This window comes from Orycteropus afer, unplaced genomic scaffold (assembly GCF_000298275.1).
Source record: "Orycteropus afer afer isolate SDZICR_OR568_19922 unplaced genomic scaffold, OryAfe1.0 scaffold00217, whole genome shotgun sequence".
NCBI lineage: Eukaryota > Metazoa > Chordata > Mammalia > Tubulidentata > Orycteropodidae > Orycteropus > Orycteropus afer.
The window spans coordinates 4,778,032-4,794,626 of NW_006921804.1; the positions used below are offsets into that span (position 1 = coordinate 4,778,032).

A 16,595-nucleotide genomic window follows, 5' to 3' on the forward strand; every position below is an offset into this window, starting at 1 on the left:
CAATAACAACAACATATATATATATATATATATATATATATATATATATAAAAAATCTTTGGAATCTGGTGTGTATTTTATACTTACAAGCACATCTTGCTTCAGACTAGCCACAGATTTAGATCAAATGAAGCAGGAACTGTGGGAACCAGAACTAAATGTGTGAATCCACAAGGAGATGGCCACTCAGCTCTAAGCCCTGAGAAACTGGGCCTAAGTGAAGGTGTGTCTGGAAAGCTGCAAGAGGTGCCCCAGTGCTGAATGATCAGGTATGGCTAGGCAAAAGGGAATGTACCCATGACCATATAGAAGGTTGGCAGATAATATTTCTACCGTACGTATTTGTAAGTGCTGTAAGAATGTCCATACAAATAGCACAACAGGGGGCAAAGTTACAATGATTTCTTAGGCACAGTCAACCACCCTGAGGAACAAGTTGTGGGACCTGTGGGCTCGGGACCATGGCTGCAGGGGACATCGAGCTCAACTAGCATAACGTACCACACAAAAACATTGTTCTACATCCTACTTTGGTTAAGTAGCGACTGGAGTCTTAAAAGCTTACAAATGGCCATCTAGATGCAATGATGGGTCTCTCCTCATCCAGAGCAAAGAAGAATGAAGAAAAGCAAAGATGCATGGAAATGATTAGTCCAAGGGGCTCCTGGACCATGAGAAGCTCAGCTTCTATGACCATGAGACCAGAAGAACTAGAGGGTGCCTGGCTACCAATGCCAACCACTCAGAAAGGGATCCATGTAGGAGATCCTGGATAGAGTGGGTGAACAATGTGGAACAAAATTCAAAATAAATAAATAAATAAATAAAAGACATGGTTTGCAGGTCTGATAGAGCCTGGTGAGACCCCTGAGACTATGGCCCCTAACTACCCTTCAGGTCTGGAACTGAACTCACTCCTGTGGCTTCCAACCAAACAATAGACAGCCATATGGGGTGAACATTTACATCAGGTAGATACACTCCTTGGAGCGATCAATCGTGGGAGAACAGAAGGACAGTGTTTGTACAGGGAGACAACTTGGGGCAGGGGCAGGAGTGCATGGGAGGGAAGGACACAGAAAGAGGTAATTACAGGGAAGAAATGAGAAGAGAGCTGTTACATTGTGGGGAATTGCAATCAATGTCATGAAACAACATGTGTATGAAGTGCTCTATGGAAAAACGAATTTGCTCTGTAAACTTTGACCAAAATCACAATAAAAATTAAAAGAAGAGATGCCCCAGTGCTGGCCAACTGATGCACACCCCCAGGAACACCCTGTCTATGGCACTCTGCTGGGGGCAGGCTAGACAGCTGAGCAGAGTGTTCGTGTACCATTCAGTCCATGGAGACACTACCTGTATCTGAGTCGGTGTGAGCCTCAACCAGTCTGTACATGATGCTGCACTGGGTGGTGGGTGGGCATGTCGTGTGTTTTAGAACAGAAGGGTTAGCGATAGAGACCCAAAGTTGGTGGTCAGGTGTGTGTCTCCTCACCTCCCACGTTAAGATGCAAAATTAGAAGGGGAAAGGTAACCCACAGGAAAGTAGAATATTTTGAGGGATCTGAGGGATCGCGTAGGGCTTAAAGCATTTGATTGCTAACCAGAAGTCCAGCAGTTCAAATCCACCAGCCACTCCTCAGAAGGAAGACTGGGCAATCTACGTCCATAGAGATATTGCCTTGGAAACCCAAGGTAGGGTTGCCATGAATTGGATTAGACTCGATGGCGGTGAGTTTGGTTTATCACTCAAAACAGAGAACTTTTTAGTACCTAAGAGGGAGAAACAGGCAGCTTCAACGTTTCAAGCTTTCAGATGGTCAATTTTTTTGACTCCTCATTTGAGGATCTTTTTTTAATGTTGTTTGTTTCCCACCATCCTTCCTGCCTCCCACTCCTACGCATACATTCTAAACCTGACTCCAAAGAGGGACTTCAAACTCTCCCCAGCCCCCGCTTGGGCTGCTACTTCTGGGAATGGATGACTAATATTCCAAGCAGCCCCACCTTTCCCCCCTCCCTGACTGGCTTATCAGAGCTGTGAGGGAGACAGAGGGTGTAGAACATCCTTTTCCCTTTTCCCCAAAATGAGACGTGTTTGCCTGCTTGAGACTTCCCAGGCCCTCTACCACAACTGATTCTGTGAAGAAGTGTTGGCCAGCCATATGGGGCAGTGTTTCTGGGTGCCTCTGTCCACCTCAGCCACTGGGACATCACATCGTGTCCCCTGAGGGAGCTCCCGGCCCAGCTCCCCAGACAGAGCAGTGATGGCCCTGCACTCAGGAGTAAAACTGGGGCAGGATACATACAAGCACAGACAGACATCAGTCCCCAGGGGTTTCTGAGGACAAGGGTCAAAAAGGGTCACCTGAAAGGAAAAACACCAAGATCTAGATACTGTGCTTGAGCCCAATACAGGGGCCTGTGGCTCCATGCCAGGAGAAGTCTTCTGAGGAAAAAGCAGTTACGCACACAGACACAGGAGACCGATACCGGGGCACGGAAGGACAGAGGCGGTTCGGCTCTGGCCCCATTTATTACAAAATAATGATTACAGATCTGGCACAGAAAAGATCCCTGCGATGCTCCACATCCTACAGGGCCTCTGCCCTCAGGCCCTCGGACATAAGGGGCTCTCAGATGCGTAGGTCCCCAGCCAGCAGGGCACTGTACCGGGCAGGTGTGAGAGGCAGATAGGCACCCACAGCCTGGTCCAGAATGTAGAGTGGGTCAGGTAGTAAGCTCGGGTCAAAGCCCTCATTGGCCATCCGGACCTTCTGCTGTTTGAAGGTCTCTGTGGTGGCCAAAGACTCCTGAGAAGAGGAAGAGAGAGGGCCAAGGGTGGTGACAGATGAGGGATCTGCCCTTTCATGCCAATCCAGGGGTCAACCTCTGTAAGATGCCCAGCTGGATACAGAGGGTGAGGGGCAGGTCTGGGGAAAGGGGATGTAAGGTCTTAGGTTAGCGGGGAGAGGTGACAGGGAAGACAAAGAGCCAGACTTGAAGATGGAGAGGATACAGAGAAAGAAGGGAGTGAGAAGCAGGGGCCTGGGAAGGAACTCTGCTTCCTCTTCACAGAGTGTGTTACACGGGGGCCCCTTGGTGGAGTTCAGGAGCCATGTTGTGTACATATGGGGTGGGAGGTGGGAACAGGAGAGTCTGGTTACCTGGAGTCTTAGGAATCGAGGCCGGGCATAAGGGGGCAAGTTCTCAGAAACGTGAGCATAGAGCTGCCCAAGGTCCAAAGAGCTGGGGGGACGCAGCACCAGGGCTGCCATTCCAGCCCTTCCTTCATGCCCTGGTGGGGAGAAGGCAGGGTGAGCCACCCCATGGCTGACCACGAAGCCCTCATGCTCCGTGAACCCAAATATTACCCTCTTGAGGTGGTGGCTTGGATGCCTCCCCCACCTCCTATGCCTAGGCACCTGGCACAGTGACTCCATAGACGTTCACCTCCTGAAGGGAATCCAGGGCCTCCAAGACCTCAGCCACCTCAGTTGTGGCCACATTTTCCCCTTTCCATCTGCCAGAGAGCAGAGATTCGAAAGTGTGAGTCAGGCTCGGGGTCTTATGAGCTGGTTAGAGAGAAAAAGAGGTCAGGGTTGCGCTCAGAGACAAGATGCTAGACTATCACAGGGATTAAGGGTTTAGGAGTCAGAGAATGAGAGATCAGATAAAGACCTGGGTTGAGATGGGAGATTAGGGAGTTGAAATTTAGGGGGTGAGGTCCCAGAGATCAGAGGTCAAGGACAAAGAATTAGGAAGTTATGGACAGATACCTGAAGGTGTCTCCAGTACGGTCATGGAAGCGAAGAAAGCCTTGGTCATCACAGACCAGAAGGTCCCCAGTGTTGAAGAAAACATCCCCAGGCTGGAAGACATCTTCTAGCAGCTTTCCCCGGGCTAGCTCTGGGCCCCCAGCATAGCCCAGGAATGGAGAATGCTGGCTCACCGGGGCCACCAGCAGCCCTGGCTCACCTGGCAGAGTCACTGGGGTCAGAGGTGGCTGCCCGCCTAGCCCACAACCTCCTGCCCCCATCCCACTCTAGCCCCCAAAACCTCCTCTGCCAGCTTCACCACCCCCACCCTCTCCACCTCAGCACCAACCAGGAGATGTGGCCACACAGTGCCCCCGGGCATCCCGAACTGGCTCCCCTGTGGTGACATCATAGCGAATCAAAGAGAAGGGGAAGAGGCGCTGGGGGAAGGGAGACCCAACTGGGTCATTTCAGTTGGCATGAGCCCCCTTGCCCCCGATTTCCCACTGCTCTCCAGCTTCCCTCATTTCCTTCCCTGTGTCTCACCTTGTAAAGCCAAGAGGCTCGTCCTACCGCACCCTGCTGTCCCGTGTAGTTGAAAGTGGCCACGTTCCCCTCTGTCATTCCATATGTCTCCAGCACCTGCAGGGGCCCAAAGCGCCGCACAAAACGCTCCCAGGTGTCTGGGCGCAGCCCACTGCCCACTGCCAGCCGGACCTTATGGCCGTGCTCAGCCTCACTCTGAGATGGGGGAGGAGAGAAACAGGAGCTTCAGCACTAAGATGCCAGCTTTCTCAAATAAAGTGCTGCTCCCCATTCCTCAGCGCCCCCTCCCAGTGTAACCTTCAGATGTTCGATTCCATCTCAGGCCCCTCATCCCATCCTGGGCTTCCTCCCCCTTCAGTTCCCAGGCTGGACTCTGTCTCAGGGTCTCCTGTCAACCATCCTGCTCCCTGTGACCTGTCTTCCTCCCTCAATGGCTCTGCCCCAAATCTGTGCACACACACACACACACACACACACACGTATGCACGCACCGGGGGCTGGTTGACAAGGTATCGGCACAACTCCCCGATGTACTGGAACACCGTCACTCTGTGCTGCTGGCAGTCCTCCCAGAACTGACCAGCTGAGAACTTGGACTTCAGCACCACTGTGGCCCCTGCCAGAAGCAGGAGGGGAGGAAGGAAGGAGGGAAGTTAAGGGCACTCAACTCCCCATTCCCAGATACCAGCCATCACTGTGCGGGTCACACTTTCAATAGCCAAGTGGGCCCTCTGCTTTTCCCATTTGTGCCTTGGATAGGTGGCTGCCCTCTTCCTATTCCCTGCCTCTAGATGCCTCATCCCTTGGTACCCCTACCTCCAGCCCAGCCTTCTTCTTTTCCATCTGCAGGGACTGACACTCCTTCCCTTTGACCCTGGAGTTCTCTGAACTGCATGGTCTCCCTAGTTGCTCAATCTGTAGGTCTGTGCAGATAATGCTTCCCTATTTTACCAGGAGCTCCTGGAGGGTGGGGCGCTGCCTCCTTCTTCCTCTGGATTCTCTACTCTGAAGGGCTCAGGAAGCATGCCCAGGTAAGCACATGGTAGGCACTCAATAAATGTTTGTTGGAATAAACATTTGCTGGAGGAATGTATGGGCATGATTGTGTGTGTGTGTGTGTGGGGGGGCGGACAGGAAGAGGAGAAACTGACCGATGCCTAGGCAGCCCACAATGCCCAACAGGGAGCCAGACATGTGGTAGAGAGGCAGCGCCAGGTAGATAACGTCGTCCTGGCGAATGCCACACAGCTGGTAGAAGCCCTGGCATTGTAGGATCTTCAGATGACTGACCCGAGCAGCCTTGGGGAGGCCTGTGGGATGGCAGTAGGGAGGTAGGGAGGGTCTGAGCTCCAAGCCCCACCATTTGGTCCTTGCTCAGTTTCCCACAGAAAGCAGCAGAGGCAGGAGCAGAAGCTGAGAAGGAGGAAAACAGGCTGTCCTGGAAATGTGGGCAGTTTGGGGAAGGTGAAGAAATGATGAAGGTGAGACGGGGGAAAGGGAGGATGTGGCCACTGGGACCAGCATCCTCTCTCAGGGATGGCCTGGGAGCTGAAGTCACAGACCGTTGTCTTCCTCTGCCTTAGTTCCTGTGAGGTAAACATGGGGGTGTCCAGCCCTCACCTGTGGTGCCAGACGTGAAAATGTACAGGCACGTGTCCGTTACGTTCCGGGGAGCCGATAAGTACCCAGGCACGGGCTCATCCATTTCAGCAGAGGCCGCAGCCTGCAAATCGCTGATTCCCGCGGGCAGTGTTCCAGGGCCTGCAGCCCATAGGCAGAGCCCCATGGCTCTAAGGGCGGGCAGGTCAGGCTCCAGGGACCCCAGGAATTCTGCATCGGGTGGGAAACACAGCTCCGCGGCTCTGCCGCTATCCAAAAGTCTTCTCTTCCCCCTAGCCTATTTCCTGGCACTCCTCTTGGGTGAGGGTGAATAGTATGGCCATCCCATCACAGATCTGGGACCTGGAGCCACAAACCCAACCCTACCCCATGTAAACCTAGAAACCCATTTCTGAACCCCACGGAGACGGTCCTTCCAGACCCATCTGTGAGCCCCCAGGCACGCCCCTTTCTATGGCTGGCCTCGCCCATTAGTCGCGTGCGACAGCCTTACCTGGCGCCAGCACCAGCGCGCGCGCGCCGCAGCTGCGGAGGCAGTGCAGTAGGGGGCCCCGGCGCAGGGCGGTGGGCACAAAGGCGGTTCGGAAGCCAGCCTTGGCCAGACCGAACCACAGCCACAGGAACTCTGGGCTAGCGGGGAGAAGCAGCGCCACTGTCGCCCCGGGCTCCAGACGGGCCGCAGCTACTCCAACTTTGGATGTCCCAGCCCATTCACACCCGGCAAATGCCGCTCCGCTTCCGGCCTCATCTCGTGCTCCCAGCGCCGCCCGCTCGCCTTCCCTGGCGCTCTGTGCACCGCCGCCACTTCTTTCAGGTCCCCCGTCCCAGGCCCGCGCGCGCAAGAAGGCACGCGCAGCTCGGTTACTATTGCGCTCCGCCTCCGCGTAGCTAAAGCGCCTTACGCCGTGAATGAGAAAGGTGTGCGCGGGGCGCTCCCGGGCCAGCTGAGCGAGGCGCCAAGCCAGGCTGCAGCCCCCCTCGGGACCTTTCGGGTCGGCGGCAGCCGCAGCCAGGGCGCGAACTCGAAGAGCCCGTTTGCACCGTAAGGCGCGCACGGTGAAGGCCAAATCTGCCGCGAACCAGCGCAACTGTGGCCAGAGGTGCAGCTTCAGCAGGAGCAGCGGCAGCAACAGAAGAAGGGGCAGCAGGAGGAGAGCGGCCATAGTGCCCTCTCCCTGGACTCGGCACTGTTCGGCTCCAGCCTCTCGCAAACACCCAGATATTTCCTCCCGAAAAACTGGGGCCGCTCGTCCTTGCTCTTAGACCTCTCCTTCCTGGGAGCGCGCGTGCGCTGGCACACGCCCCTTCCCACCCAGGCCCCTCCACTCCCCACGGGGCGGAGAGCAAAGGCCCGGGAGGAGTGGGGGGTGCAGCCCCCGACTCCCCGCCCTCCCCACGACCTACGCTCCGCCCTAGGCCCGCTCCCTCCCAGACTACTCGAGGCCCGCACCCTACCAGGTCTTGGGCGGTGTGCTCCTTAATCCTAGGATCACGTCCCTGCTTTTAAGGTTTTTTCCTCCCCGGGAGGGCTTAGGCATCTGGCTGGACTTTGGAGTCTTGGTCTGAGAGCCAAGGCATTTGGATCACCTTTCCCCCATCTTTCCCGTTTTTACCCATGATGGGAAGGTACTCTCTCCCAAGAGACCGAAGAACTCGGACCTCCGTCTGTAGGGTGCTGCAAGTCCCAGCACGGCGGCCAGACCCATGCCCTCCCCGTTAGCCGCCAACAGCAGCAACCCCAGGGGATGGGTGGGGGCCCAAGAGCTAAGTAGGGGAAAGGTGGAGGCCCAGACCGCCAGATTTCTGGAGGAGCCACGGCGAAGGCCCCTCCCTTTGGGCAATGATACAATAATTGGGGCCAGCCAGCGAATGCTTTCCATCCTGATTTTAATTGGGGCAGAGGAAACTGGGGAAGGAGAGGAAGCAAAAGAGGCGGCCTCCAGCGGTTTAGGTTTTCAAAGGAGGGAGTAGCAGCTTTGAGGGACGGGAGAACCTGGATTCTGTAAAACGAAATTCGCAGGCAGAATCGGAGGAGCTGTCTGCAGTCAACCCAAACGGCATTGCCCTCTCCCCTCAGCCGGCCTCCCAATCTCCCTGGGCAGCCCGGGGGGGGCGGGCGCACAGCAGCACATTTAAGGAGCTCCTTCCTCCTGGTCCACGTGGACCTGCAAGTGGCCAGAGTATGGAAGGAAGAGGGCCCCTCCTTCCCGGTGTTTGAACTCTCTCCCCACCAGGCACACTGCAGTCATTCAAGCCCCAAGTTCAGAACACCACTCTAACTCCCAAGGGGTTAGTTCTAAACCCCCATACAGGCAGTTAGAGTGACTTTGGCGAATGTTAGCTTTTCAAAGCGTTTGGTCTCTTGAGAATGGGTCAGGGCCTATGGGAGAAGATGCTAGCATCCCTTTCGCAGAAGCAGGCTCAGTGCCTTCCTGCCTGCACTGCCAGCGGTAGCAAGAAGGATGGCAGAGTAGAGCCAGTCCCTCCTGCTATAGTCAAGAAGTGGGGCAAGGCAGGAAGGGAAAAGAGGCATGTCTCAAGGCCACAAGCAGGGGTACTTATTACACTGGGAACCCCCTGTACGTGCACAAAGGGTAGGTGGGGGCAGCAACTCCCAGCACAAAAGAGATTCTGGCTTGTTTTATTGTCATTTAAAAACAACTTTTAAAATGCTAATATCTGACCAAAAGAAAAAAAAAAATCCAAGGAAATGGGATCACTTGTCAGTTCTGTGAAACTTGCTTCTGGGACTCCCCAGGGCTCCGGCCCAGCTGGAGGTGCCAACCTCAGCCAATCCAAGCTTGCAGAGCATACCTCCTGGGGCAGGCCTCCCCCTCAGGTTCCTTCTTGAGCACTTGTGGCACATGACCCGTGGTGAGACACAGGCAGCCTGACCAAGTCACAGGCTGGATACCCATTTCACATTGGTGTATGCAGAGTGACTATAAAATGTCTGTTCAGAGCAAACCAAGACCTGAAGGGGAGAAGAGGCGCCCTCCCACTGAGTCTCTACTCTCATCCTAGCTTCTCTGACCAGATGCCCGTCATTTCTTTTCTCCATTGAAACGGTCCTTGAGGGGAAGGGTGGAGGACTGAGGACTTCCACAGCAGTCAGTTTTGCACAGCCTCTGGCCTCAGTGGGAACCCAAATATTGGGTGGGAGAGGCAGTGTGATCCAGCTGGAGGCCCCCCAGGAAAGGCAGGAGGAGGGGCTGGGGGCTGCATGGCAGCTTCTCAGGATGGACTTGATGAGGAAGTGCATCCTTCCCACTGGGCAAGCTTTGGGATGGGGAGAGGGTACGTCCCCTGTGATCTCCCCAGTCCCTATTAACCTTGATTCACCAATGAGGAGAGGGCAGTCTGACTGGGGGTGGTAGGGAGCACAGGCTCAGTCACTGTCAGAACCCACCGCAGAGGACCCCTTCCGTTTCCGCTTGGTGGGCTTCGGTTTCGTGTCTTCCTCTTCCTGGAAGAGAACGGGAAAGGCGAGGGGGCAATGACTGGTCTGGGCAGCCACTGGCCTCAACCCCACCTGCACCCTGTGCTCTGTCTCCCGGGCTCCAGCCGAGGACCACACCGAGGCACTGCTGGAGCCTGACTCCTCCTCAGCGTTGGGGGGCTGTGTAGCATTCTTTCGACTTCGTGGGCTGGACAGAGCTGCTTTTCGCCGGCTCTTGGGTGGCTTGGTGGAAGAGTCCTCATATTCCTCAGCCAGGGAGAAGAGGTCGCTGAACCTGGGGAAAGAAGGAATCTCAGAGTGGGGGGCATCCTGGTCCTAGGTCCACCCTCACACCCTCTGCTCTGGCCCTAGACCTGGGTCTTTATCTCTCTTCAACCCCAGTGTCTTGCTGGCCATTAAGTTCCTGTCTCCCCAGCAGGCCTCCTCCCTGCCACTCCCCTGGCCAAGAGGGCAAGGAGCCTCACTTCATCTTGTGGGCTTCGTCACAGCTTGCCTGGACGTGCTGCAGAGCCTGGAGAATTGGAGTCTGGCTGAAAACTACAGGGAGAAGGACAGGGACAGGCAGGCAAGAAAAATAATTGGGTATGTGGGAGTTTATTAAACATCCAAAGGCTCTTTTCTCTAAATGGGTTTGGGCTCTGCCCCTGCCCCGGGGAGCTCCAGGGGTGGTCTGAGCCGGGGCAGCCCCTGCACCCTTACTCAAGGAGGGGAGGGAAGCATACAGTTCTGCTTGGTGTTGGTCAGGTTGAGGCGCAGGTTGTCCAAGTGCTCCAGGATCTGCTCCAGGGTCAGCTGGGCCAGCTTACTGCTGGAGCTCCTCAGGCTGCGTAGGCGACCAGAGGCCAGAGTCTGAGTGTGAAGTGAGGCTCCAGGAGCCTTGACCCTCCCATCCCTTCCCTGTGTGCACATGCGTGCAAACCCCACCCCCACCCGAATTTCTCATTAAGACTAAAGGCAGCTCATTCCAGGAGGGATGAGTGGGATAGTACAGGAGATGTGCCTAGAACACAGGACCCTGGCCATCTGAGCAACAGAAAAGAGGCGAAGGCGCCACAGAGGTCCTGCATGCCATGGAGTTTCACACCACTAGATGTCGTCCACAAACCAGGCTGAGCAGTACTAAGCAACCTGCCACTGCTGGCAGCAGTCACTGCAGACCGCCCTGGTGAAGCCCTGTAACTGTGGGCAGGAGATGCTGGGCAGCCTGGCCTGGAGGGTCTCCACAGGACCATGGCACACCTTTGCCTCTTTCGAGGGAGGCTGTTGTTCTTGATGAGCAAGGACTTGATGTGCTCAGCCAGGAGTTCGTCGTGCTTCATGCACCAGTGCCGTAGGATGCTGGTGGTGAACTGATCGTCGGGGTGGCAGGGCCGGCTCAGCACCATCTTGACCATCTCCTCACTGGGCCTGGGGGTGTGAGCGGGCAATGGGTGCCATGTCACATAGCTGCCTTGGGAACTGCTAGATCTCTCTATGTACCAATTTCCCAAATCCCAGCCTCCCCTGCCCCACCCGAGTCTCCGTGATGTTCAACTCTCACACGGCTCTGGCTCTTCTCGTCGGGCTGATGCCTGGTTCCCGTGGGGGACACCAGGGGACGGGAAGTGAGATTCTTCAGTGTCAGTGGGAGCAGGAGGTGTGCGTGTAACGGTGTGCTGGGAAGGAGGCCCACCAAGCCTCCCCCACCACCATCCCAAGACAGAACAGGGCCAGAGAGGCAAAAGGACAAGCAGGTGATGTGTGGGTGCTTCCCCGCCCCCACCTGCTAGAGCTGTGGGCCAACCTGGCATCTAGCCCCAGGAAGAGGCAGGGGAGAGGGCTGTGACGCCTCAGCCTGCACGTAGCCCCCACCTCCCCACCTCCTCTAGGATGCTCTGTACAATTTCTAGTTTCTCAGGTGACAGAAATGGTAGAAGGAAGAAAAGGAAGGAAGGATAAAATACCAGTGTTGCCCGTGAGCTGGGGCATGTTGGCAACGTGCCTGTGAAAGGACATTCTGCCCTCTCCCCTCTTGGCCTCACCCCTGGGTGGAGCACAGTGGGTCCAGCTGGCTCAGTTCTGGGCAGGTCAAGGGGAGATGGTGTGTGTTCCTTTTACTCTGACCCTTCCTGCTTCTGGATTAGCCCTATGGTGGCTACAGAGCATGGGGGAGGGGAACAGGAGTCACCAGTGACTAGAACTGCTGTGGCAGCAGGAAACTGGGATGTCCGGTCCCCAACAGTCCCCACCTCCAAGGGCAGCTCCTGGTGGGCAGGGGAGTAAAGTCAGAGGAAGCCCAGATCCCAGGGGAGCTGCTTATTTGTTAAGTCACTTTGGGGGAAGGGCAGAGTAAGCAGATGTTGAGGACAGGGAAAAACACAGCACAGGGAACAGGACAGGAGCCCTTTCCCTACAGCCTCTCTTGGTATGTTGGCATCAAGGGTTAGAGCCCCCAGGCGTGGAACTCACTTCTCTCTGCGGAGCTGAAGCAATAGGCAGGACAGGGCCTCAGGGTGCTCTGTGGGGGAAGAGTAGAAGCAGAGGCTGCTCAGGGAAGCGCATAATCCCAGGAAGAGATCTGGGCATCTCTCCCACCCCCTAACTAACACCCACTGGGAAAAGCAAGGACATCTTCCATGGAGCCCGGGAGACTCCTGATCCCACTCTTAGAAAATCCCTGAGCCCCGACAGCAGCCTAGGGCCTGGCTCACTGGGGGCCTGCCCTCTGGTCCTTAGGTGGGAAGGGGAGCAGTGGATCTGAGCTCCCCTAAAAGCCTAGAGGCTGCAGCCTTGCCCTAGCTTTCTCCATGCTCGCTACCCACAATCCTACTCACCCTTGTATTTGAGGTGCTGTAGGATAGGGATTATGGTCTCCAGGGGGATGTTGTGGGCCAGGAAGAGCTGCCAGGCACAGTACTGCTCAAAGGTTTCCCAGTCTAGGCTCTGGACTGGAAGGGACAGAGAAGAAACATCTGTGCCTGTCTGTCTGTCTGACAGACACACACACACACACACACACACACACACACAGATAATCCGCTGAACTACGAACACCCCAAGCAGGGATGGGACAGGGGTCGGGACAGCGACTCTAAAACTACGAATCCTCTGTCTTTCGAGACACAGCTCATTTCTAAAGCCTTCACTTCCCCAAGGCTGGAGGGGTGAGGGTAAGTCCTTCCATTTTATTAGGCAAGAAACAGATCCAGAGAGACATTACCTAAGACCACACAGCAGGGTGGGGCAATGTTCTATTCCCTTAACATCTCAGCCTAGATCAGCTTTCCTGATGCTGGAAAATACACGGACAACCCCTCCTCCCCCCTTTTTCCCTCTCCCAGGGAACCTAGGAGGTTTGGTCACTTACTAAGTATGTTGAGAACTGAGTCTTTTCGAAACATGACCAGGTTCCCCATCATCACATGGCAGACCAGCTCCTGGAGCTGCGAGGGAGGAGGAGGAACCCATTAGCTCTAAAGAAGGCCAGGAAGCTGGTAGAGAGGGCGAAGCAGGAGGGCTCATGTGGGGAAAAACCACTGAACTACGAACCAGAAAAACCAGAGGAAGTGAAAAGCCTGGTATAAAGGGAGGAGAGGAAATGATACGTGATGGATGTTGAGGTCTCTGAGGGATGAAGGGGCTGGTAAAGGAGCAAGGGGGCCAAGCGGGTAAACAGTTATGAGAAACCACCTCTGGCCGCTGCTGGCAGAGGGAGAATGGGCAACTTCTCCAGCTGGCCTCAGTTTGAGCCTCTGACTCATGCTAACCTGTGCCTGAAGAGGTGGGAAGGCCCATGAGAGGCTGAGTCCTGGTTACAGGTGTGGGGATGGGAAGGTAAAGGAAGAGAGGATTCTTGGGTACCAAGCTTCCTCTTTTATGGATGGAAAACTGAGTGGAGAAGAGGAGCAGAGAAGGGACCCCAGTTCAGGCCAAGAATGGGTCCAAGCAAAACTGTAGCCTCTTGGGTACCTATGTTCAACAGAAAGGTCAAGTACAAACACTGGTAATTTGCATTCCCAGCCAAGGGGAAGGCCAGATGAGAGCTGAAAATGCATCTCTTCAGTTTTCCCAACACGGACACACTGGTGCCCAGAGAACACGGACAGCAAGGGCACTCCAGACAGGACTGGCCTGAACCCAGCCTGCCTCCCTTGGGCCCCATTATTCTTTCCTCAGCTCCAGTGGCCTAAGTGCCTACAAGTGTAGCCTGGAGGCAGAGTGCCTGTGGAGCGCCTGCAGGCCAGGAGAGAACAGTGCCCGGTGTTTCCCAGTCCCTGCCCAGGCCTCCTGGGGCTGTCAGTTCTAGGTTCACCTGTGCAGAGTCAATCACAGCCACAATCATGTTCAGCAGTTCCCCACTCCTCAAGGTTTCATCTGGAAACTGAACAGAAAGAGAGGGAAACTAGGGCAGGAGTTCAAAGTGGACCCCTGGCTTCACCTCAAAACCCATTCTCTTTTGTTATCACATGCTCAGGGCATTACTGGGTCTGCCAGACACAAGGTCCTAATATAAATCCCTAAACAGAGATCCAATAGCTGTGAAGCTGAGAATCTGATCCTTGAAGACACCAAGTTTTGTTATTTGTGTGTGCATACTGTGTATGTGTGAAGAGGAATGGGGAACTATGTAGAGATAAAGCTAGAGGTGAAAGAGACTGGATTATGATGGCTAGTTCTGTGTGGAACAGATGATAAAATAAACATTTATGTCCCTGGCAGCAAAGAAATTCAATCTATATTGACCTCCTAGCCAAGAAGAGAAAGCGCAGAGTATGTGTGTCTATTTGTCTGCCGTGTATGTGAGGGGCGTGGGAGGTAGGCAGGAGCCCTCTGCAGAAGCCAGTTCAACAGGGAGGCAGTGGGGGGTAAGAGACTGCCATCTGTTTGGCATCTGGATCCCTCCTCTCTGTTCTGGGCTGAGATCACAGTTCCTCTTGTCATGCCCACACCCTGTGCTCTGGTTTCCTTGTTCCTGGGAACTTTTACCAAGAGGAGGAAGAGCTGATACCTCCTTCTATCTGCCCCAGTTCTTAGAGAAGACTGTGAGTGAGCCAGGGGAAATGAAAGTTAAGCCTCTACTGCAGAGGCCCTTGTTTCTGAGAATCCTTTTAGAGAATCTGAGGTGGGCCACTGGAGGGCTTGGGGTATATGAACATGGGTCTGGTCTGGGGGGACCTGTTCTGGGTCAATAAGATAGGGCCAAAGCTGAGAAGCCAAGTGTACAAGCCCAGACCCCAACTCACACCATGGCTATGTAGGGTGCCAGACGCACCAAAGGATAGGCATTCTGGAGGTTGTACAAAATTTTCTACCCTCAATAGTGGTGGAAGGAGAGAACACGGCTATTGTGGGAGGAAATGGCCCACCAAGGTCAGTGAGGATGGGTAAAGAGGGGTGAGCCTGTGTGCAGAGCTTACAGGTGCCATGAGCCTCTTCCTGTACCGCCGTCCCCATCCTCCCACACAGATATGGAAGGAGGCGCTGACCTCTGTGTAGATGGAGGGTGTGAGGTGGCACAGCAGCCGCACGTCGTCTTCCTGACAGGCCTTCATGTCCATCATCAGGCAGGTGTGCAGATCACCCAGCTGGGTGGCCTGGGCAAACGACTCGTACAGGTTCATCTTCCCCGCGGCGGCTTTACTGCAAGAGCAGGTGAGTCTGAGCCAGCACCCTAGCCTGAGGACCCAGCACCCAGCACCTCTAAGCAGGCCCCAGCTTAGTGCTCCTGCTCTGTAATCCCTTCGTCTGCCCTAGATACCCTGTGCCACTCTCTCATGTCCCTTCTCTGCCTTCTCCAGGATCCTGACAACATACCAAGAACAGGAGAGGGTGAAACCCAGACAACACTAGAAAAAAACACCTTTCTTTCCCTTACATTCCTCTTCTTTCTGGGTTCTAAACCATGAGGGCAGTAAGACATGGAGACCCCGACTCCAATCCCTACCTTGCATCATGTACAAAACTTAACTCAAGGTGAATTACAGACCTAAATGAACTAAAACTGTAAAACTCTTACAGGTAAACACAGGAATTATTTTCATGATTTTCAGTTACACAATGGGTTCTTGGATATGATAACCAAAAAAATAAAACAGATAAACCGGACTTCTTTAAAATTAAAAGACTCTGTGTTTCAAAGGACACCATCAAGAAAGTAAAAAGACAACCTACAAAATGGACGGAAAATATTTGCAAATCATCTATTTGATAAGGAACTTATATTCAAATATATAAAGAAATCTTAAAACTCAGTAAGACAAAACTCCCAGTGTTTCCCAATTAAAAAATGGGAAAGGTTTTGAAGACATTTCTCCAAAGAGGATCTCACATGGCCAATAAGTGCATGAAAAGATACTCAACGTCATTAGCTATCGGGAAATGCCAATCAAAACCACAATGAGATTACCACTTAACAAACATTAGGATGGCTAGAATAAAAAAGACAGAAAATAAGAAGTGTTGGTAAGAATGTGGAGAATTAGAACCCTCATACATTGCTGGTGGGAATGTAAAATGGCTGCAGCTGCTTTGGAAAACAGTTTGGTGGATCCTCACAAAGCTAAACATAGAGTTAGCATGTGGGCCAGCAATTTCATTCCTAAGTATACACCCAAGAAAATGGAAAACGTAGGTCGACACAAAAATCTGTACATGAATGTCCACAGCACGCATGTCTGGCTGGTTTTTCATGACAGCCAAAAAGTGGAAATGATCCAAATGTCCATCAACTGATGAACGGATAAAACAAATGTAATATAGTTATATAATACAATATTGTTTGGCTATAAAACAAAGAATGGAGTACTAATACACACTACAACATGGGTGAACCTTGCAAATATTACGTTAACTAAAAGAAGCCAGTCACAAAAGATGACACACTGTACAATTCCATTTATATGAAATGTCTAGAATAGGTAAATCCAGGGAGACAGAAAATAGCTTAGTGGCTTGCCTAGGGCTGAATGGAAGAGAAAATAGAGAGTGACTGCTAATGGGTATGGGGTTTCTTTTTGGAATGAAGAAAATGGTCTAGATTAGGTAGTGGTGATAGTTGTACAACTTTGTGAATATAGTAAAAACCACTGAATACTTTAAAAGAGCGAATTATATCTCAATAAAGCTATTATTTGAAGGAAGGTTGGGCAATCCTACTTCCGTAGTGATACTGCCTCGGAAACCCAAGGAGGGGTCGCTATGAGTCAGGGCTGACTCGACGGCACATAACA

The 16,595-nt window shown here is 53.5% G+C and overlaps 2 protein-coding genes across 2 annotated transcripts in view; both read right to left on the reverse strand.

The window, feature by feature from the left end:
* Positions 1–2,639: 2,639 nt before the first annotated feature.
* Positions 2,640–7,224, reverse strand: SLC27A3 (solute carrier family 27 member 3). Its single transcript, XM_042782010.1, has 10 exons — positions 6,421–7,224; positions 5,928–6,137; positions 5,459–5,617; positions 4,799–4,923; positions 4,308–4,502; positions 4,111–4,201; positions 3,783–3,981; positions 3,429–3,526; positions 3,171–3,301; positions 2,640–2,816 (listed from the first exon to the last, which is right to left on the reverse strand). Exons 1-10 carry the CDS (start codon positions 7,088–7,090, stop codon positions 2,640–2,642), a joined length of 2,055 nt encoding a protein of 684 aa, XP_042637944.1. The 5' UTR covers positions 7,091–7,224.
* A 2,091-nt stretch (positions 7,225–9,315) lies between these two features.
* INTS3 (integrator complex subunit 3) overlaps positions 9,316–16,595 on the reverse strand; it is a 24,871-nt gene continuing 17,591 nt past the window's right edge. The window contains exons 19-28 of the mRNA XM_007948569.2: positions 14,853–15,006; positions 13,679–13,747; positions 12,734–12,809; positions 12,201–12,314; positions 11,836–11,884; positions 10,627–10,794; positions 10,110–10,210; positions 9,852–9,924; positions 9,505–9,661; positions 9,316–9,393 (exon numbers count right to left, since the gene is read on the reverse strand). Coding sequence (XP_007946760.2) covers positions 9,316–9,393; positions 9,505–9,661; positions 9,852–9,924; positions 10,110–10,210; positions 10,627–10,794; positions 11,836–11,884; positions 12,201–12,314; positions 12,734–12,809; positions 13,679–13,747; positions 14,853–15,006 — 1,039 coding nt within the window. The remainder of the gene's footprint in view (positions 9,394–9,504; positions 9,662–9,851; positions 9,925–10,109; positions 10,211–10,626; positions 10,795–11,835; positions 11,885–12,200; positions 12,315–12,733; positions 12,810–13,678; positions 13,748–14,852; positions 15,007–16,595) is intronic.

What these genes read in the sequence shown, in the direction of transcription:
- SLC27A3 (XM_042782010.1), bottom strand. Translation starts at nt 7,090, where the DNA reads ATGGCCGCTCTCCTCCTGCTGCCCCTTCTTCTGTTGCTGCCGCTGCTC. An exon ending in CTGTGTGGCCACATCTCCTG is followed by an intron (nt 3,982 to 4,110) that starts GTTGGTGCTGAG and finishes TGACTCTGCCAG; the next exon opens with GTGAGCCAGGGCTGCTGGTG. An exon ending in CTCGATTCCTAAGACTCCAG is followed by an intron (nt 2,817 to 3,170) that starts GTAACCAGACTC and finishes TCCTCTTCTCAG; the next exon opens with GAGTCTTTGGCCACCACAGA.